Consider the following 22,593-nt stretch of genomic DNA (forward strand, 5'->3'; position numbering starts at 1 on the left):
TTACCGTAGCAGAACAGGCAGGTGGACTAAAGTTGCTATTTTACATTGCCAATTTGGAGTGAATAAAAAGGAGGCAGCAAGCAAAAAAAAAATTGGTATTCACAGCTACTGCATGGCAAACACTACCAAATCCAGCAGGGTTCATTATCTGAATATCCTTTAAAAACAAAATACTCAGTATTCAGGGGAATAACACCATAAATAAAGAATGCCATTACTGTCATCTTCACTGACTGCTTGCTGGGTAGCACCAGCCAAAAGCACCTACCTCAGAATTCCTATGCAGAGCCTACAACTCTGTTTCAGAGTTAAAGTATCTTCAAGTGATAGAAAATCCAACTCATATTCAGGTAAGTTGTTCTGAAGGTTAGTTAAAGATTTTCCCCACACCTTTGGTCTGAATTTCCTTGGCATCACCTTTCATGATAGCAGGGATTCTGAAAGGGCTTTTTTTTGCTTGCCGCCTTTTCGAAAGTGAAACCTTTTCACAATTTAAGCTGTGATCAAGTCACCACCTAACCTCTTTTTTTTTTTTTGGGGGGGGGGGGGGGGGAATAAGTCCTAAGCCTCTTAAGAGCTCCTAAGCCTCTTACAGTAGGGAGTTTTCTAAAAACTGAGCGCTTCTTGCATCTTTTTTTTCTGACTAACCTCCAAATTTCCACATGCTTTCCGAAGGACAGACAACAAAACCAGACACAGCATTCCACTAACTCTTTCCCTCATGCTTTTTACAGCAGAAATAGCACTACCTGGTCCCTACAATATTGCAGTAGAGTAATTGCCCTGTTTCTCCAAGAACTTGATTCAACTCTCTTAACTAATGAGATGATTCCTTATACTTGGTTTTCATCTTTAGTCACTCCTTGTAAGTCTCACCCATTCAGGCCTGGATAATTAGTAGGAGCATTAGGCCAAGCACAGATGAGGTATGCAGGAACCCTGCTCCCCTGTCCACAACCCCAACAAATAAGTTCAAGAGTATCGTAACACAAGGATTTTGTCCTGTTTTGAGTGCCAGAGATCCCCAAGTAAGGATCCTTGGAAGCTAGTTAGCTGTCTCACTTGATAAAATAAATGGTTTTACTGCCATCAGGATCACAATGCTATCTTAGAGTATTTCAAAGTAGTATTTTAGGAGGCTTTTGTTGGTGGATTGGGGATTTTTCTAGATAGAAAACCTGTTATATCTTTGTGTTATTCACTGTGTGGACACAGTGCATTAACCAGACACTAAAAATACTAGGTGCGGAATAGTACAATATATATTGAGCAAGTGTTGAATAATCATTGTTCAACTAAGGCATGAACTCTATGGGGTGATCCTTCTGCTGTGACAGTTAGTGAACCAAAGCACGTAAAAAATGAAGAGTTGATAAAGAGGAAAGAAAGAGAGAAGCAATTGTTGGCAAAATCGAAAAAGATAAAAAACTCATTTATCAAAATATTTTTAGATTGTTTCTTTACAAGAGTAAATGATTATGTGAGACAATGAGTTTGGAGCAGTCTGTTAGACAACACCGGACCCAAGGCTATTGAGACACATTATTCCCTACTTACTTACACATTTAGTGGTTGCCAGGCAGGCCACTGTGCTTTTGCCTTGATGACCGTTAAAACCTCATCGCTCTGTAAAGAGAGACAAAAGAAGAAAGTAATTAGGACAGTTTTAAAATGAGAGCAATATGATTTACAGCAAAAAAGAAGCAGCACTTGATCAATTGTGCCTCCAAATTCTGAGGCGAAAGGTGCTCTCTCCTTTCTGTTGCCTGGGCAATGCATGCCCGTGGCTGCACAGCGTTCCCGGGGGGAGCCTGGAGGACCGCAGGCCGCCAGAGCTGCGCCAGAGGAAGGCAGGCCTCTGGCCCAGGCTCTGCCCTCTGCAGCAGCTGAAGTCACCTTCAAGGGCAGAGAGCAGCTGCAGACCATGCTGCTTTTGCAGGTTCCCCCTGTAAGCGCTGCAGAATATATGGTACTGGAAGCATCCCAGTCACTCAGTCACTGCTCCTTGGAGCTGGCGGGGTACCAGAGGCCGCTTGGTGTCCAGCAGTCTGAGCCAAACCCGAGCCCCCCCGCCACAACGCAGGAGGTTTGAGGAGAAAGCAGAGACAGAATCACTGCAAATGTTTTAGCTCCAACAGATCTCCGTGCTCCCCTACAGTGAAGCCTGCAATCTCTCCCAGTAGGAAAGATAAGGCATAAAAAATCAACCCCACCACCAAAGTGCCCATATCTCACGGGGGGGTTGCCACCTGGTGCAATCCTATGTGAGAATAGGCATGCTTAACACTGAAGCTAAGAGCTAAGTATGGGCTGTAGCATTGGCAGGTACAGCACTTGTGGAGGAAAATGGCCTAGAAAAATTATGAGCTGAAGGGAATGTTTTCAGCGTGGTGCACAGCGATGACCGGTATAAATAAGGAGAAGACCTTTGTATTGGGGAATTGCCCTAAACCAGTATAACCAAATGGAGTTTGTTCCGGTAACACTGTGAAAGAGCGAGCTGTGCTGTATCCTGGGCTGTTAGTGCCCGTGTGGTAGTGGATGGGCAAAAAGTGTCATGTGACTCTGACAATCCTCACAGCAAGAGGCAATTAAGAGGTTAAAAAATACAGGGGCCAAGAGGCAAGCAAAGACTAGAGGCTGCTGCTCTCGGCAGCCTAACACAGCCTGTGAGAATGTGTAATGATACTGTTTACTACTCTCACATCAGTGAGGATGCAAGGAGCCCTGGTGGCTGCTCTGCAATCTCCTCCAAGTGACCTGCTGACAGCACTTGCTCTTTCCTCCCCACTCACTCGCTGACAGATACCACACACCTGTGGAAGCCCGTAGTGTGGCAAAGCTGTGTGCAAAGATTACTTCCTCAAGCCCGTAAGAATTCCTGCATCAGCAGTTTTAAACTTTGTATGTGGTATAATAAACCCAGGACAAAACCAGGAGACTCTTAACAAGGCTCTGATGCCCAGAAGACATCTATCAAGCGTTTTGAGAACCATTTAGCCCTTCTCCCCTAGGAATCCACCCAGTAATTCGCCTAGAAGAACAGAGAGTTCACAGCTCATTCACATCATTTCTACTGTCTTTTAAAAATATTTCCCAATTAGACTAAGAAACCCACCTCATACATTACTAGTAATTGGCACTTCCAGCAGAGCTGGTCTTTCAGTTTAGTGATAATCTTGCCATTTCCTGCTTGATGGCAATAGTTCTGATACCCTAGGCTAGCTCTAATCCATATATGCACCTGTTTAAAGAAATCAGTTTTTACTGGCTGTTTCTACCCCTTTCAGTATTCTCCAGCTAACTCTTTTCACCAAAGCAATTACAGCATCGGTGTGCCCTCTCTGCACCATGTGAGGTTTTCAGGCTGGGGCGAATGTATGTGACCAGGCCAACCATCTCCTGACCCCGCTCGGCCTCCCTGCGAGACTGCCTAGTAACGAGTACAGATGATACATCTTCATGCAGGAGAGACGCATCAAATCCAAATTCACCTATAGTAACCTTACTGCTTCCCACTGTGCCGTCAAAAGTGGAAGAGACAGCTTCCACTAATTTAAAAGGAAACTGATTAAATAAATGAAGTTAAAAGTCTGGCTCATACATTACTAGACTTCCTCTGTCAATAGAACTTACCTTAATTTTTAATTTTCCTTTTTTTAACATCTTAAGACTTTTCAGCCAAGCATATCTTCATTTACTTTCCTTGAGAACACATTTGCATTCAAAATTATTAACTATTAACACCCCAAAGAAAGTCTGTTATAAGCATAAATGGTTGTTTCTTAAAATAAGACACTGCTTATCTAATAGAAGCCAATAATTATGTCAACAACATCCAAATCACTCATGTCTGAAAGCATTTTAATATGTGCTATTCAAATTAAAATTGCATACCAAGAGCAGATGAACCATGATGAATAGTTTAGTAGTGACAGCAGAGAGAAGGAAATATGAAACAGAACATGTACATTCAAATATCCCTTCCTTTTTGAGGGAGATGAAAATTCAGATGCAGGAGCTGAGTTCATGGCCACTTTCTGAACAATAACCAAAATCAAAAGATAGAGAATCCAGCATTTTGATGGGCCTGAAAACAAGATACACATTTTTGGTACCTATAGCTCCTTGACACAGGATTAGGCTGCAAATGCGATTACATGATTGTTATTTCAGACTGATATTCTAATTACGTGGTTGTATCTATCTTGGAAGATTTGAAATGTTTCTAATTTTTGAGAATTTTATAAAACATAGTGGCTACATTTTTATTAATGACAAATATACTTTTACATGCATAGATAGATAGACAGATTAATATCCTTGAGCAGATATTTAGTACACTCAAGAGTCTTCCCAGAGCAAGTGTATATGTTAAGAGGATGAAACCTCACAATTGTTACAATTTGGATTTAAAAGAGCAAGTTTCTGGTTGATGTCTGCCACAGACTATGACAGGCTTTGGGGTGGCCATGGCTTTTATGTGCATATGCCTGTATCTTCTACAGACAGTTCGCTAAAAAAGAGCAGAAGGCTTTAAAAAAGGGCAGGTTTGATTGAACAGAACTAGAAAACCAAACTTTTGAAAACTGAGAAAACTCAGAGCAATGAGGTTAGCCAGACCAAAACCGAAAAAGACTGTATATGCATAGTTCTGCCCAGGATGTCCTTAAAATGGATCTTGCTGCCCACCAACTCAGTGACTTTCTGAGAGGCAGCAAAGTCTGCTCATCTCCTCCTCACTTCCGGGATGCTCTTCGTGCTGGTCTGGGGCCCGGCAGCCGCCGCTCTGCACCCAAACGCCACACACACCAACTCTCTCTGGCTCCTCCAGAAAAGGAGCACTTCCTTCTCCTTCCAGCAGATCCAAATGACCTTGTCTTTTTAAAAGGATGAGATAAACTCAAAACTACCAAAGCAAACAGACACTATCTACCACCTAAGTTCACGTCCTTTGTGAACTGACCACAGAGAGCAATCTCTACAAAAGACACAGTAGTTAGATTTGCTTGCCAATCTCTTTAGCAGTAATTTGTTGGTACGTGGTAGAAACTGAGGATATAAAATGCCTGAAGTCAAACCCCCAAATTAATAATATGCAACTAGTCAGTCCAAAGCATGATTTTTCCATGACGATATCTAGGAAACTGCCTTGTATTACCCAACTACACAGACTTTAGGGAAGAGAGACATAAAACAGCAAGTAGTTTTCAGGTTTTTGAATTTTAGTTAACATTTTCTTTGGGCTTGTGTTTTTACACATGTACCCATTTTTCTCTCCTCTTCATACTCCCCAAGTTTTGCTTTGATTTTTTGAAGTAAATAAATACTCCAATTCATGTCAAAACATGGCAAAGACAAGTAGTATGTTTCAGTGTTGTATGTTGCAAGTTGTCTTGTTACCATCTATGCGTTTCGCTGGGAGGCAATGATTCCCCAGTACTGAAACTGTTGAATTTTGAAATAGAAAACTAGATCATCTGCAAAATGATTTGAGTGTCAAAACTTAACAATTTCTGAAGAAGGAAAAGGAAAAGGCACCAAAGATATTGCTTGGAACTCCTAAAAATCCTTTAGGTAAAGCCTGATGCACACATATTCCAACAACAGAAAAAATCAGAAGAAAACTTGCAAGCCTGTTTAATGCCTCCACGCATGTGGAAGATGTCAGTTTGGGACTACCTGTCAGTTGTTACAGAGATACACAGGAGGGAAGTTGCTAGCATATTTACTTTGACATTTAAGGAGGTTTCCTCCTTGAGCACGAATCAGAGAATTTGCATTTGAGAATCTGTAATTGAGTTTTTGCTCAGTTTGCTTTGGGCATATCTATACCATGAAATTCTCAGGTTGGAAGAACAGGGCTGAGCAGTGCAATGCAGCACCACAGACAACCCCAGCACGCTGCGGTTACGCTCACGCGGCTCCTCCTTGGGGCTTCTCAGCAGCCGTGTTTGTAGCCCACAGCCTGCAGTTGTTGTGTAAATGCGCTACTGCTGATGCAGATGTCTGCTGCTTACTTCTGCAAGTCACAATTTAGTAATTAAATTAATATAAGCTCTCAATAATCTTCATGGTAAATCTCTTTGAAAAGGGTAGACAGACACAATCACTTAGAAAATGTCATATAAAATCTTTGCAGAACCTACTGAAGCCTTTTCTAAATAGGATTTCAGTTTCCACTTGTATCAGAACGACCCTTTCCATAAACACTTAGAGTTTGCTCAAAAGCCCAGTGGAACCAATAGGATTTTAGAGATTGATTTCAATATTTTTTGGATTACAGCCTAAATTAAAACATGCAAAAAACCCCAAACAATTATCTCTCCCTCCAAATCCACATTTTTATTTATGTTTCAGCAGAGGATGGGGGGTTGACTCAATAACTTTTCCCTATGAAAATACTGTCCTCCAAAAAGTCCTAATAGCATGATTTTAAAAAATTAATAATGCTATTCTAATACAGACAGCTCTACTGACATTTTGTGGTTGGTATAAATTAAGAATTTACATTATATCCATTTGTTCATGCAGCGTACAAACGAAGATGCATGCAGAACAAAGTCAATACATGGCACCAAATAGCACCCCATACTATGAAACCACTACTAAATTAGGTCCTTCAGCCATGTACGTTACAAAAGATTAAAACGATTTCCTCCTCTTCAAGAACAGAAAATGGGACATAGCTCACAAAGCAGCATTGAAGACAGAGTTTGGTTTGAAGCCTTTTGCAACCAAAGGGATTTAAAACAACTTGTTTAAAGGGTAACATCCATTCAAATGTAATGAAAGCTTTTAGCAAAAATTTTAAGCATCATCTGAATACCTTTGGAATAAAAGAGATTAGTAGGACCTGGAAAGGCATGCAAACTATTTCATGTGTGCCTGCTGCTTTTTGATAAGTGTTGTGATTAGTATCTGTTAAATACTGAAAGTTATTTTTATGAGCAATTTTTATTACTATTTTTATAATACATGTACAGAGTAACTTTATAAGATGTTACTGTGCAGATCACTTAGCACTTTGTAATAATGATTTAATTCAGTTCAGCTAAACAAATGACAGTGTTATTATCTGATAGCAAAATGAGTCAGATTCAATCACCTGTGAGAATGAAAAACACCTGTTTTGAGCCAGAGCTTAATTTCACTCATTTCACACTGCTATTGGTTGGCATTCATTTGATTGTTTTGGAACAGACAACATTTAATTACTTCCACAATACCCATCCGCACAGTATCTGACTGCCTTTCAATCTGCGGTGGGCTTATTTTCACAGGAATCTTTGAATGTAGAAAAAGCAACAATATTCTCAATTCACAGATGATGAATTGAGTGCCTTCTGGAAATAATCTAACATACCTGAGTTTTAAGACAGCATCTTAACTGCAAGATCATCCTTTCCCTCAAAAAATAACTTCTCATCAAAACAGGAAAAGATATAGTAAGGAGCAGAAATATATAATGCACAGTGTGTCTTCTGTGAGGAATCAAATGCTATGAAAATGAAAATACTTTGGATGGACAGTTGGGCAGTCTTAAAAAACAGATCAGTCTTCTACAATAAAAGAGTGCAAATAAACCTCCTCCCTCCTTACTTCACCTCCACCCTACTCAAACACCCAGAAATCGCTTTAGGATGTGAAAAGCCTGTGTTCAATAACCCTAAAACTTTTCTTTAGTTCATGAAAATATTTTCAGGTCAATAGAAGTCATCAAAGCCTCAAACATCGGTGCCTTGTTCCTGGGTACAATATACAGGTAGCTGCCCTGGTAAGGAGTGCTGGGGGGACAGCCCCAACCAGCTGCAAGCACCCAAGAAACAGCAAGGCTCCTGTGAGGAAGAGTGCCCATGCTGTGCTGAAGACAGATTTTGCCATAGTTATTCTTCTTGAGGGCTTAGATACCTCACTCAGTCCTAAAAGAAAGTGTTTATGTGCAAGTGACAGCATGGAGCTCTCCTTTGAAAGCAGGCATTTTTCTTTCTCCTAAAATACGAATGGTGATAGTGCTTTGCTATAATACTCTAGTGTTTATACCTTTTATATAGGTACAATTTCCGATCAAGGAGTTACAACTACCTAGAAAGTGTCCCCATGGCTGGGTGAAAGACAATCTAGATGACACTGCTATCTTGTCTACTGATGAAACTATCACACACCGAAAAAAGGCTTCAGCTTTGGGGCCAGACGGAGTCCAAGAGGGAGCCTCATGGTGAAGGTACTTGCATGGGAAGGAGGAAGTCTCTGTGTGGGACTACTCCGGGTGCTTATCTAATAACCATGTTATGTAAGAAGGAGGCTATCTGGCAAGAGGAAGGTAACTGGATACAATTTGGATACATGTACTTAAATTCTACTTAAGTTAGGACTGAGGTGTACCTTCTTTGTTTTCATGTGATTGTTAGGGTTCGATAACATAGCTTTCAGTAGAAGTTGATTTGCCTGATATTCATTTATGAAGAATTCAACTGCAGCAATAGATGTGCTGGAAGATAGGTTACAAGACTAGGAAAAAAACAAGTACCCTTTTGCCCAAACACAAAATAAAGCACCATTTCTTCTTTAAAGCATTAACTGACACAAAATACCCAGTTAGTTAATGTTCAATTCATTGTAGACTTCCATTGATGTTAGACAGAATACGGCATGCTTTTCCTGGTTGATAAAACCTGTATGTGTCTTGTCTGCCTCAGTTTTACACATGCATTTGAATAAAAGGAGGACGTTGATGTAGGCATGTTAGTGAAAAGTGTTAAAAATTTTTAGAAAGAAGGAAGTAGTTGTCTGTTCTGTGGTAATAAAATATTTCAAATGTATTTGGAGTAAAAGCATCTACACATACATCTTTCTTTGCCCTGGAGTTCAACTTCATGTAAATATACTTAACATGCACATTTGCTTTATAGTAACTGTGAATATGATCTCCTGTAATGCACTCTGAGTGGGCATGGCTTATTACACATACAAGCAATCAGGCTGGTTTGAGTATGCCCAGGTTTCTGAGGATTTCTTACACTGAGTATGTCAGAAGTTTACCACAGCCGTTATCACGGTCACTGCATAATGTTACTTGCAAGGCTGCTAAGAGCTGGTACTACATCATGCACTACATCTATTTTCCTGCAGGTGCAGCTAGGGAGGTTGCTGAAGTTACCTTAAACCTCAGTGCTGAGATGCATTTCTTTTTTATATGCAGACATTTTTTGATGCAAAAATCTGCAGAAGCTGCTTTTTTCCAGTTCACAAAAACAGAGCATTTTTTGGAAAAAGTTAAGTTTTTTAATCACAAATTACTTCATCAGGAAAAAGAAATCACACCATAATTAAAGAGGGGAACTTATTGCTACCATTTATTGACTAATGAATTTTGTTTAATTCTATGATCTACTTATATTCATGCAGGCTATACTTAAATCCATGAGCACAGATTTGGGGTTATTTTAAGCAATGGCAAAAATCCATTTCAATCAGTGGAATTTTATCAGGACTAAGTGTGCCCATTTTACTTTGGCTTCCCTATGGTTTTATGATAGTTATTTTGTGAACCTTCCAAAACCAGTGGCACCTGAGAAAAACTCACATGATGATGTAAGATATACAAATATGCCTTATAAATACATAAGATATGCATCAACTGAATTCAATATTTGATCATAGTACATGCAAATTCATTTTTTCCCTGTACAAATAACCATTTCTTTGATTAAAAAAATCTTATTTCTTTTCTTCTAAAAAGAAGTAATGACATATCACAGCTATGTTTTTCAGTTCATCAAACATGAAGGCTTGGGAGAACTTCTGGGCTTTTAATGACATCCACTGAATTACAAAAGCCTAACTTTGGTGCTGAGATAGACTAAAGGCATACAGTTGGGGCGCAACTGGGAAAAAAGTGAAGAAAAGAACAACATTTAAATCCAGTCCTGAATTTTTACTATCCAAACAGGTCCAGTTTTAGGCATGCAAGTAAACCAGTGCCGCAGACAGCGCCTGCTTTACTGCTGTGCTGTACAGGAAGGCTTTCCTGAATTGGGTACTGGGCAATTTTCTTAACACATTCACTTTCATGCAGAAAAACCTCTCTTTCAGATAATCAGGCTGACAATTTCCTCAAAACATGGTATTATCCATATTGTTCAGAAAACATAGATATATGTGTTAGAGTTGTAATTTTAGGATGGTGCTATCTGTTAAATAAACATTTACTGTGACCTGTGTTGCAACTGGGGCAGGATCCACGTGCCCCGTTTCCCAGCGCCAGCCCATTCCTCAGAACAAGAAGTCATTTCACCTGCTAAGAGATACTAGCTGACAATGCGCTTGAACAAAAGCTTTTAGAAGAGAATTATAGGAATTACAGTTCCTAATTTTGTTCAGAATCACTAGGATGGGATTCAAGCAGAAGGCAGTTCGTTACTACTCCTCGTAAGGGAGGGATGTGCGCCGAGCGAACGTCCCGGTGCCCGACCTGTCCCGCAGGGTTTTGCTGCCATTGAGCGGTTCTTGCAGAGGGGCAGGGGAGGCTGAAATGAACAACCGCCCTGTTGCCAGCGGCAACTGTGAAAAGCTGCTGCCCTATTTTCTTTCCTTGAAGGGGCACTTACATAATCTCGGCTCTCCCAGTAAAGTGATAATTCATTTTTGCACAGGATAAAGCTTGGCAGCATGGGTTAATGAGCCCTAGGTATGCTGTGAGGATCAGAGCTCTGGTTTTCTGTGGGTAAGCAGGCTGTTATAGCAAAAAGTCCCTTGTGAATCTGCTGCTTGAATGCGAGCTGAGTTTCTATTACATATTTTTCTTCAGTCTACGTAGAGCATCCTCTGCTGCCTTTAGGATTATAGAAACATTCGGGGCCCTAAATCACCTTTGCCAAAAACAAGGGAAGATCTTTTCATTTTACATTGAAATGGCTACTTTTTAAAGTAGGGAAGTAAACTAGGTTTGAAAGCTGACCATGATGGGTGCAATTTCCACCTTTTGCTTAGTAGGTTTATCTGGTAATACCTTTTCCTCCTCCTGCTGTCTCAACTTTTCGTCTTTCATCAATGCTTTAAACTAAACTGGCCTTTAAATGTAAATCTAAGTGCTGTAAGGCTACTGTTATTTTGAATTCCTCAAAGATCTGGAAATGGTGTACGCACCAGAAAAGCAGCAGGAACACAACGACATTCAAAGACGCCAGGGCACTGTGCACATAACAACGCAGGTGTGCGCAACCGAAGGGCAACCTACGATCAGCAGCGCTAAAACCCAGCTCGCAGGACATCATGACAGAAGAGTTTGAAGACACTAAGTTCAATAATCAGGTTCACTTTCTGGTAACTATAGCATTTTTTGCTCAGACTCCTTCAAATGGGTTCAAAACAGTCAGGGATGAAAATACTGGGATGGGTTCTCAGCCATGAGTAAGTTATGTGCAACTAGCTTAAATATCAGCAAGAACCACGAGAGCAGGCTAGGGCTGCTCTGAGAAACATCGCAGACAAGCGATGCAATAGCTTGGATGTAGGGGAAATAATTTTTCTGTTAAGAACAAGTCATTTTAAAGACGACCAGCAAATTAGATGAGCAGCTGAATTTTGCTGAGCCTTGATAGCATTTTTGACAAATCAAGGTAATGTTTTACTTTTCATTCCGGATGTACAATGTAAGTACCCTAGATGTGCTTTAACTGCTGTACAGAGGCAATCACAACAGCTTATTTTCCCTCAGCTAAAGATGTTGTATCTAAGCCACCTTTCACCACTCCTTCACCAAACAAAAACAAAAAAAAAATACAGCCTTTAATCAAATTAAGGAATTAAAGGAATTAAAGATCTTATCATAAACTATATTTTCTGTAATTTGGAATGTAGAATTCTTTTAAAGAAAGTAACTTCAAATCTCTTTCTCTGCCCATACACTTTTAGCCAATGTCACGACAAACAGTTTTTTGCCCTTGTGGACCATTTCTCTGGCACTGCGTAGTCTCATGCTTTATGTTTTGACATTAATTTGCCTGAGAATTTAGTGACCCAAAAATACTTGTCTCAGATTTTGGGATCATCTTGATCTCTGACTAGACTTATGAGAGGGATTTTAAGAAAAATGTCAGTGATTTCTCCATGGAGTGGAGACATTGCCTTTTTTTCCCTCAGGCAGCCAGCCACCTTTTTCCCTGCATCTCCCTTCCCTTTGAAAATCAGAGAGCAGGGCTCAGTCCACACTGTGAGGCTCAGAGGGCTGTTCAGGTAATGCTCTCATCCTGGATCCAGTGTGATATCCCCGATGCTTTTTGTGTGCTTGAATTTACCCTCATCTATGCTTCTAGCTTTCCTGAAGGTAGGCTGAACTTTTCAGGAGGGGATAGCTTTTGTTCTCCTCAGAGGTGTAATTCTCCTGTCCTATTCCTCAATGGGGATTTTCTACATTTGGAAGGGTCTTCTTAAGGGTAGAAGTAGACGTTATAAGGAAGCAAATCCCCTGGAGAGGCAAGAAACTAAGACCAACCTAAAAAGTTTACTTTACTATCTACTTAGAAATTTCAGAGGCCTGAGCTAGGTGACATTAGCTCCCAACTCTGATGGTACGCTCTGGCTCTCCGGCAGCTAAACAGCTGGGAAATGCTTTTTTTTTTTTTTCATAAGCTATTCAGCACTAACTTTTCCCCCAGGACAGTGTGGCAGGACAGATAAGGTTATCTCCCTACCTGGTGCCCATACTACTTGTTGCTCAGAGAACTTCAGATATCTTTGGATCAGTTAATACTGCTGTGCTTTGTATGTGCTATTGAGCAGAATTAATACTAGAAGAGGAATTATGCAAGACTTGCAGCTTTAAAAGCAGTAGGAGCCGCTGTTAGAGTGACATCTGCAATTGATGTAATTAACATAGCAAGGAAGAGCTTTGCAATCCGCTGCAGCAAGCAGACTGCTTTGGATTGCTGGCTGCTTACTTAGAACAGCAAAAACAGAACAGAGAAAGAGAACTAAACCCTGTAGGCACGATGCTTGTGTCACCCTGTAAGAATCGGGCATTACTGGGGGATGTTGTCTGTGTAGTAAGCCAGACACAAAGAAATGTGTTTTTCTTAAGGAGTGTCTCTAAAGTACTCTGAAAAATCCCTAAGAGGTTAAATTGCTTAGTGTTGCATTCATATAAGTTATTTTATGATCAAAATTACAAACTGAAGGACATAAAAAGAGGCTTACACTCTAAAAGAAGGCATTCGCCTTATTGCACTTATATTCACTTGCCACCACATTCACTCTAACAATAAGAAAACAGTGAAAAACAATCACTGAAATGAGGTCAGGATAAAGAAAAGAAATTTCATTTTATCTTTAAATTAGCAGTAACTGATAAGGACACACCTTAAAACTGTGCACCTAGGCATACTGCTAAAATGCCTACTGTGAAGTGCATACCTTGCTATTTCTGATGCAATTTTGCAATTGTATGTACACTGACCTATTTATATACTCATCTCTAAGGCTTAAGTGCTGAAGTTAGGTTTAAATTTTAGAGTTTAGCTATTAGTCATGTTATCATGAAATGACACAATGCATTACTATGCCATGAAGCAGGCCTTTGGAATATTCCATGACATGTTCAAAGCCAAAAAAAGCAGAGCTTATCATTTCAGAAGTAAAACAGATATTACTGTTTTGATCATCTCATTTGGATTCCTTTATGTTTCTAATAAACTCTTTCTTTTCTAGATCCTCTGTAATCACCAGAATTTTACAGTATTAGAATTGTAATCAGTTTTTCAAAATGAGGGACTCTGTATACACAATATTAATTTTCCTTTCTTTCCTCTCCTCGAATCCTCTCCCCTCCCAGCCTTACGCTGTGGGGATTTGCACCAGCTCACTGAACACAAACATCATTCCCTCCTTTACTTGTGCAAAACTAGAAGGCTGGACTGGTCCCCACTAAAGCCCTCATTCCATGTGTTAAGCCACTTTATTAAAATCATTTACTGTCCCTTAAAATAAAATTAGGTTGTTTTCTTTTTACTATGCAGAGATTAGAACTGCTTCATTATTGCAGGGCAAGCTTCCAGAGTGGTTAATAACCGGAGCAGCAAAGTGTGTCTAATGCCATGTCTCATTAGGAAGCCAGTACTTGGACTCTAGTCACTGGAGTAATTTTTAAGGTGCAGCATGCTTTGGCTGATCAGGATGCATGATTTTAACATTCATGTTTCCAATATGAAAGCATGTGAAACACAGAGCGCAGTTTCCATCCTATTTTCTCCTGACGCTGCGATTGTGCACTGAAAGAAACTCCTGACAATGTTCGCATACAACAGAAATGCTGAGTTATTGCACCACAGTAACCACTAAAACACTATTAAATATGCAATTAATGTGGCATTCTCTAAAGTTTGATGAGCCAATTAATAGTTCTTTATATTTTCACAGCACCTTGCCTCAAGGAATTTAAAAAAGCTCTTAAACAATAATTAAGTTCTAGAGCTCTCCTGTAAATCGTGTGCACCATCTTACAGACAACAACTCTAAGGCCAAGTTAGCAAACCAAAACCCGCCTGCAGCTCAGGTTTTCTTCCAAGCATATTCACTACCTTCCAGCACTATGAGGACACGACAACAAACCTTGCAAGACCAAGACCAACAATCATAGCACCACCAGTCTCATCTATAAATGTCAGGAGTGACACTTCTGCTAGTCTGCAAGTACAGGTAGGGACATCAAGCTTTCTCTGCAATACTGAGTCACTTCATGATCCCCTTTTAGAAAATCTAAATAAATACAGACATATATGGCACCATCTACAGTCTGGATTGTCAATTTGAATTTGTGGTCTAAAAAGATTAATTAATCCAATAAGCGTGACTAAGCGGTCTGTGAAATACATTAACCTTTTATTAACCAACACAAGCTACCACATAATGTGCAGCTCAAAACACCTCTTTCATGAAACCAAAAACCATATCTAAAAGACGTTATAAAACAGACCCTTATAGCTGGCATTCAGTTTGCCTTGAAGAACAAATATGTGTCTCTACAATATGTACCTAACTATAAAGAGCTTTCAAAATCAGGACATTTTTCTAAGAAAGGTAGATGAGGATTCTGAATAATTCATTTCCCCCAATAATATCTACAAAACAAGAAGATTGTTATAGCTCATCCTATACTAGAAAGGTTACATTATAATCAACACTTGGAAAAAGAATCACAACTCAAAAGAAATTCTCTCAGCCTACTAGTTCTGCCTTACCCTTTTCTCCCCCCATCTTAAAGCTTTGACCTTTTGCCATTCCATCCAATCTCAACAACTGTAACGTCAAAATTCAGCTTTCCATGTACCAACAAACATCACAGAACTACTTCTTGTGCCAAAAAGCAAACACAAATCATAACATTTCACAGGAACTATGTAGATGAAATAAAAAAAATCCCACCATTATACACTAGAAAGAAAGAAATCACACGGTCAGTAAGAAAGGGGAAGTCCAATCTCCAGTAGAATACATTCGGATAGTTAGGAAAATCTACAGAATATTCTGAAAGCCTTGTAACTAAAATTCATGACTTTAATTTAGAAGACATGAACTCAACAGAAAGATTAGTTATATAATGCATCGTAATCTTCCCTAAATCCCTCTTCCTTTTAATTCCTGTTGTTCATGAGCTAAAGTCCTTTCCGCCTCTGCTCCTGAACAGTTCCTCCTGTTTCCTGTGGGAAAGCTCCTTCCCCAGCCCTCCCAGACCAGCTCCCGCAGCACAGGGAGTCCCGTTCCTCTCAAGGGTTAACACCTTGCACCTGGAGCACCATCACTCCTGCAAACTGTCTGCCTGTCAGGCCAACGTTGTGACAACAGGACTACCGACCCCCCGTTTAATGCTTTTAACCACCCAGCCTCACTTTCTCCAGATCAATCTGCACATTTCAGGGAGCAAAACAAACCTCTCATGCACAGGCTAGTCCAAAATGCTGAACAGATCCCAAATGCTCGCGTGCTTACACCTTACCAATTTTTCATTTTCTGCGTCAGAACTCCTCTGTACAACAGGCAAGAACACTTGCAAGTGCAGTTCTCATTATTCACAACTAAAGGTATTTGCATCCTCAAATAATTATTATACAAAAATTATGACTGTTTTTGAAGGAAGGTACTACTTACTGTAAGTAAAGGTTACGTGAATCTGATTGTAATGCTTCTTAAGATATGATTAGACTACTGAAGTAATTAGGATTTTTTTTCCTTTCAACTTGTTTTATATATAGTTCTTTGTACCTTTCCCGGAAACAAAGATTTCAAAACTCTTCTGAATACCTGTCTCTTCCTGATCAGGAATACAGTCTTGCTTGTATCAGCATTTCTCAAAGCCTGTTCTCTTAATCACTACTTCCTATGGCTCAGCAGGAACCTACAAAAAGCCTTAAACACGCACAGTTTCTTTCTTCTGCTTTCAGGTCCATGTTTCTACTGATCTGTTCTGCACGTTTCTTCTACAATAAATCACCTAACATTATTGGTCTCATGTGGCTTCATGCCTTTCATATATGTGAACTAAAATCCAACTATCTTATTGACTGCAACTGCTTTTAAATACACTTTGGTGTCAGCAGTGATTTACTTTTTAATTATATTATTTTATTTTAGATGAGCGGTCCTACTGTGCTCTTAACGGCCAGCTTAAAGGCAGTACTCAAATGAAATCTCAGCATAGAGAACAAGTTAATTCACAACTTCTTAATAAAAGAATCTCCTACAATAATATTCTTGATGAAAATCTCACCACGTTTTCCAAATCCTTTACATTTTAGCATGATGATTAAGGCTGTCATTTACTTGAAGTATGTTCTAGCTGAGCGTTCTTGGGAGATTCCTGCTGAAAAGACCAGCAGGGGCAGTACAAAAGATAAGATTATTTCTGTCTCTCTTCCAAAAGCCCAAGAGACTGTTTTACAGGTTTTCTATTTCTGCTGCAGAGACAAGCTCTGAATCCAGTGCTCACCAAAATTAAAGACTAGAGATTTGATCTTAGTGGAAGGTCCATTTTTGTACTCTGATATGCGTACGTAGTTTCTCTTGTCCACAGGAGCACATTTATGCTGTATCTGGGGCAAAATTGAGCATATAGGTAAGCTGGTCAGTATTTCTCCAGGGAGAAGTTATATTCAGTAAAAACAAAGCATCACAAGCCATGGCAGAAATGTTCTCTCTGCAATGGAAATGTGAAGCAAGAAAACATCTGTAAATCTGCAATGTATGACATGTTTATCCATGTTTTGCCGATCTGATCTTATCCAATACTTCCTGCTAAAATGTCCTGGGAATGCACTGTATATTGTTGCTCTGACACGTCAGGTCATGTTTGAAGCATCAGATATTAAAAATATTTATGTACAATTATCAAATACTTAATGCACTATCATTACACTGAAGCAGTATGACTATGAATGATAAACATTTCCGCTGGTTTCAGATTTCAATTCCACTTCAGATTTCATTTCCACTGGTTTCAGACAAATACTATACATGTAGTTAATTCAATTTGGGATCTAAACTCTTCCTTTTGGATATAAGTATTTATCTGCTGAAACTAAAAGCTGCATAAGCAATTCTGAGGATACAGTGTAACTTTTGTCATCAAAAACAAGAGGTTCAGCATTTGTTCCTATTGCGATCTCTTGCTGATATTATGGCAGGGAGCTCTTACAGTGTTCATGAGCTCCGCATATTTAGCACTGCATAGTCTTTTCATCTGTATGCTTACCTAGGCAAAGAAAGGAAGCTATATTTAGCAGCTCCATCATTTTGCAGCCCACAGAAGGCTTCATGCACAGTACTAACATTTCAGAATCTATACTCTCTCTGTACCACTTTATTCCATTATCAGTACTACAATATTAGCTCTGATGTGTCACAGAAACCTCTAGGGCCTAGAAATGACTTATGAATGCATGACCTGAAGCATAATCATCCAGAAGATAAATGTAAACATCACAATTTCACATTGCACTTCATTAACATTCTGGGGAAAAAAAAGAACATTCAGCAGGTTTTCATGTAAAGTGAAACATTTTTATGCAATAACAAACATCTAAGGTGAAAGAAGAGCTTTGTCTCAGCAAGTACAGAAATCCAGTCCCATGAAGTTCTGTTGAGCACCATCAGTACCTTGTTCTGTGAAGATGAACTCCCAAACAAAAGGTCATGTATTTGGTGTTCGTATGACACAAAGTCTAAGATAGGATCTGTCTCTGTGTTTGGAAAGTACCTGGAGTATTTTGGGCTCTAAGTCTGATAAATAAGAACAAGTGTTCAGCCACTCAGGCCGAGGCACACAGGTTTGTTAGTGGCTTCCAGCCCTTTGGATGGTCAGAACGTGCAGGTGTTCCGTGATGGTCATGTACCTATTCCACGAGCAAAGAACTGCCTGGCTAGATGCATGGAATTTAGCTACATTTGCAATCATGAACTATTACATTAAAAGAACTATTATAGGTTTTTGAAGATCCTACCCTCTTCTCCCTTTACGATGCTACAGGTCTTTCTAGGTATTCTGAGTAGCTTCTAAAACTATTTAACCTTGATTCATTTGGAGAAAGAAAGAGGAAAAAAAAGGAAAAAATATTCAGAGAAGTGTTAAGATTATTGATAACACCTGCATCAGAATTTTTTAAAGGGAGGGAAATTGTGGATCCATTTCTTAACAGGAAACCTGGAACAGGGTGTTAAATTCATTTAGAAATTTATTCTTGTTTGGATTTTAGCAAAGGTCCATTGGATGAAACTGCACGCTCTGGAGAAACAAGGGGCCTACCTTGCTTTTCGAACCCCTGGCATTTAGCAAGTGTGTTTTTCCAAAAAGAACTGGGCTTTTGTTCTAGGCTGTGAAAGTGGACATTGGCCATGCAAAATCTGGTTCTTAAATTACCACAGCTTATTGTTATTATTAAGGTGTGATTGAAGAAAGTCCAAGAGTGTTTTTAGCTTGCAATGCTGGAAGCTGGGATTTTCCATTTTAGGAGCAGGAGATGACTTTTCCTAAAATAACTTAAGCGAAAATAATCAATTGCATATTCATCTTTGAAGCACAATTTATTTTGGAATACATAATAACTTAAGGGCTTATTGTTAAACAAAATGCCTGAAATAATTCCCCTACCATATTCATTATACTGATTTCCATTTATATCAGCATGCAGCTGAAATGTCTGGGTGTCTACAGAACAATCTCAACACTGTCAACTGATCAGTTAACATGACCTGCTTAACACTTTTTCCAATCTTATCTTCTTATCCATGCATTTCTTCTTTAACATCTGCCTGACTTGTGATCCATAATTTATCTTATTGCAGTAAAGGACTTAGGATTGTACATAGGATTTGAAATAACTAAAATTCAGTAGGGGCTTTTATATCAAAATGTTTGATATTTCTAGGCTGTTTTGTGAGGGATCCAGCAAAATAAGGAATATACTGTGGGTAACTGGTAAGAAATATTCATTTATTCATTGTGCAAACTGTAGGCAAAGTTCTTGTCATAAAGTTCTTACTATCTGATGAATGGAGAACTTGAATTACAGCTAATCTTGTGCAGAGTAATGTAAAGTACAGTACTTTTAATATATTGCCTTAAAGAGAAAGTAATCAGATCAATAGCTTGACAAATTAATTTACAAGAACCAACCCTCTGTTTATTGAAATAAGATAGTGCTAGCTGTTAGTAGTATTTAAAAGTTAACATTGCTATTATAACTGTGCTATTTTATATAAAACATAGAAGTAGCTTTTCAGTATAATATTGCAACCTGCAGTTAAAATGCTGTAATTTCTTACATGCATTTAACCAATTTGCTATATAGCTTAAATACATAAAATTATAGCATAGCAGTTATAGCATATGTCAGTGTTTTGTTTGTGTAAGCAGGATTCTAAAGCCCTTGGATTACAAATAAATCATGCTGTTTTAAACAATAATGAATGGAAAATTTTTGGTCTCTTTGCGATTGTATTTCACACAAGTAGAGTGTAAATTACTTCATTCAAGTATTTACCATCCTTATTAAATGTATTAAGTTTGGGGGTTTGTTTTCAAATAAACATTAATAAGCAATAGCTTCTTTTGCCATGGGAACATGGAAAACAAAGATTTGGACACAGCATTTGTGAAAACAGAAACACCTAGGCAATGAAAGATAGGTATGAGGAAGCAGGCGGAGGTGACTGCATCCTTCCAAGTCTACGATTTTTATAAACATGCTATAGACAATTTCATCTCTGAAAGAAACCATTTCCCTTCTGAGATGGATACTTTGGAGCAAGCCGTGTGTCACCACTGCAGAATTTCTGTATTCCTACTAAGAAGAGGTGTAGGAATTGTCGGTATACAGGTTTATGGTATGTATAGGAGATGTCTCCTAGCAGACAGACATAAAAAAGGGACAGTCCTAGGTTATAACTAGGCCTGATGGAATCAGGTGCTTATCTGTATTCATGATTTTTTTCCCTTTAGAAGTGCTTGCCAGTTTCTGATCGTTTCCCCCTGAGCAGCAGCACAGCCCGCAGCCTCCCAGTCACAAGTGACCGCAAAGCTCAGTCTCCTAGAAATTTCAGAAATCTCAGATGCTGACTTGAAATTGTAATTGGCAGATTTCAAGGAGAGAAGCAGCACCAAAATGCATGTGTATTAATTATAAGCATATCCTTCCAAAACTAGATATTTGTGTTCAAAAAGAGGCTAAGGAACTGTTAAACCCTTACCTCTAGGGATGTGATAAGTTATTCTAAAATTCTTGATGGTCTCCAGTTCTGATTCAGCACATTCCATCTTAAACAGGCAGCACAATGATTTTTTTTTCTCAAGTGCATCTTAATTAGTATTTATTGCATACATAAGTGCTTCAGTAAAGGTTATACCTGATTTGATAAGATATATACCTAATCATATAGTTAATATACTTGTTTCAATGACTGATTTACCATCCATCACCCAGAGATCAAATTCTCCAGGCAGTGCTGTCCCCTCCAGGCTGGGGACACTATGTGGATGCTCTGGGAAATTGCTGTGAATTTGTTTTTTGATTAAAAAGAGAATTAGGATAGGTTGATGTTTAATATTTTTTAAATCAACACCTTCTGTAGCACAGGCATAACATATGTATCTTAGCTTTCTAATGAGAAGAAACGATGGAGAAAAAGTTAAAAAGAGCCATTCTCTAAATGCCACATAGGTGTTGTAGTTTAAGAGCCTGCCTTGAGGTTGTTTGGCAGAGGTCTGCCCCAGGCGGCTGCCCTGCATTGCCCGTTCCCCGCTGCCATCTCTGCAGTGTGCACCCCAACAAGCCGCGCTGCCGTCGGCGCCTGCGCGCCCGCACTAGCGTCTGGCTTTGCAACGAACAGGAAAAGAACAGGGAGCCACGGGCCAGGTTGTCGCTCCCGTACTGCCAACCGGGAGGCCAGATTCCAGGCTTCCTTCGCAGCTACGACTGCTTGGGGAGTACCGCAAGAGGCGGCCGCTTCTGCTAAGGACAGTCACCACCTTCACGAGATGCAGCCTTGGCGTTCAGTGCGAGCAGGGCAGAGCCGCAGGAAGGGCTCTGCTACCGCGCGGCGCAGCGCAGGAGGCCGGGCAACGCTGCTGCCCGAGCACCTCCTCCTCACTGTTTCGCAGAGCACTGCCTCTTTTTAAACATATTTAGAGACTATGTAATTACTCTAATCCATGCACATTAATAGCATCTTCAAAATCTTAGATGGCAAACCACAAAAAAGACTGTCTTAATAGAAGCGAAGTCTAAGCAAATGACCATTTTGTAGCCTTTATTCCATTAAGGCAATTACCATTAATATAGAAAAGAGGTTTTAATGTTAAATGTCTAATTCGAGCACTAACTTTCTATCAGGCTCTAAAGGAAATGTGGTCTATAAGTGATAAAAATATTTAATTTTATGCTGAAAATTAATTCATAGTTTTCCTTCAACTATTTCACAGGAAATATGTTTTAAATATCTTATGCAATTACATTTCCAAAACATTCCATAGTTTTTATCAGAGTGTATTAGAGTGCATACTATCCAGAAATCCCATTTAATAATACTTATTACTAGAAAATTTAAAATAGATTACCAGCTTTCTTTTTATTGTAACCTTATCATAAGCGGTCCTGCTTAAACAAACCTGCAAACCAGCTCCTTAGAAGAAAAAAATTAAATCATCCCTATTTTTCTGCAAATTTTTAAATAAAAAAATATGGTATGAAAATGTTAATTCAGTGAACATCATAGTGATTTGCTACTACGGGCTTTAAAGATGGAATCTGACGTGTGTATATATAAAATCTGTAAATCCTAATCTAGTTTCTAACATATCCTAAACGCACAGATGATCTGTGCATGAAACAGGAGCACAAAGATACATTCAAACTAGGCACAAGACTGATAACTGAGGCCTAAAAATAGAACCTTATCTCTCCTGGTAAGTTTTGTGGGATGAAGGCCTAAGACTGGGAGATGGAGAATGCGTGTTGCAGTGGGACTGTGCCCAGTGACCCACCTCACTGAGCCCCACCTGCGGCTGCACCGTCATGACGCACCGGCCAAGACACCTTCTCAGGGAGC

General features: G+C 39.3%; 1 protein-coding gene and 1 long non-coding RNA gene across 3 annotated transcripts in view; one reads left to right on the plus strand and one right to left on the minus strand.

Moving 5' to 3' along the window:
* The window catches only part of LOC106497088 (uncharacterized), a 197,829-nt gene that overhangs the window by 157,773 nt on the left and 17,463 nt on the right, over positions 1-22,593 (plus strand). The window lies entirely within an intron of this gene.
* SPON1 (spondin 1) overlaps positions 1-22,593 on the minus strand; it is a 206,921-nt gene that overhangs the window by 36,949 nt on the left and 147,379 nt on the right. The window contains exon 7 of the mRNA XM_067296173.1: positions 1,562-1,626. Coding sequence (XP_067152274.1) covers positions 1,562-1,626 — 65 coding nt within the window. The remainder of the gene's footprint in view (positions 1-1,561; positions 1,627-22,593) is intronic.

The sequence above is a fragment of the Apteryx mantelli genome, chromosome 4 (assembly GCF_036417845.1).
Source record: "Apteryx mantelli isolate bAptMan1 chromosome 4, bAptMan1.hap1, whole genome shotgun sequence".
Lineage (NCBI taxonomy): Eukaryota > Metazoa > Chordata > Aves > Apterygiformes > Apterygidae > Apteryx > Apteryx mantelli.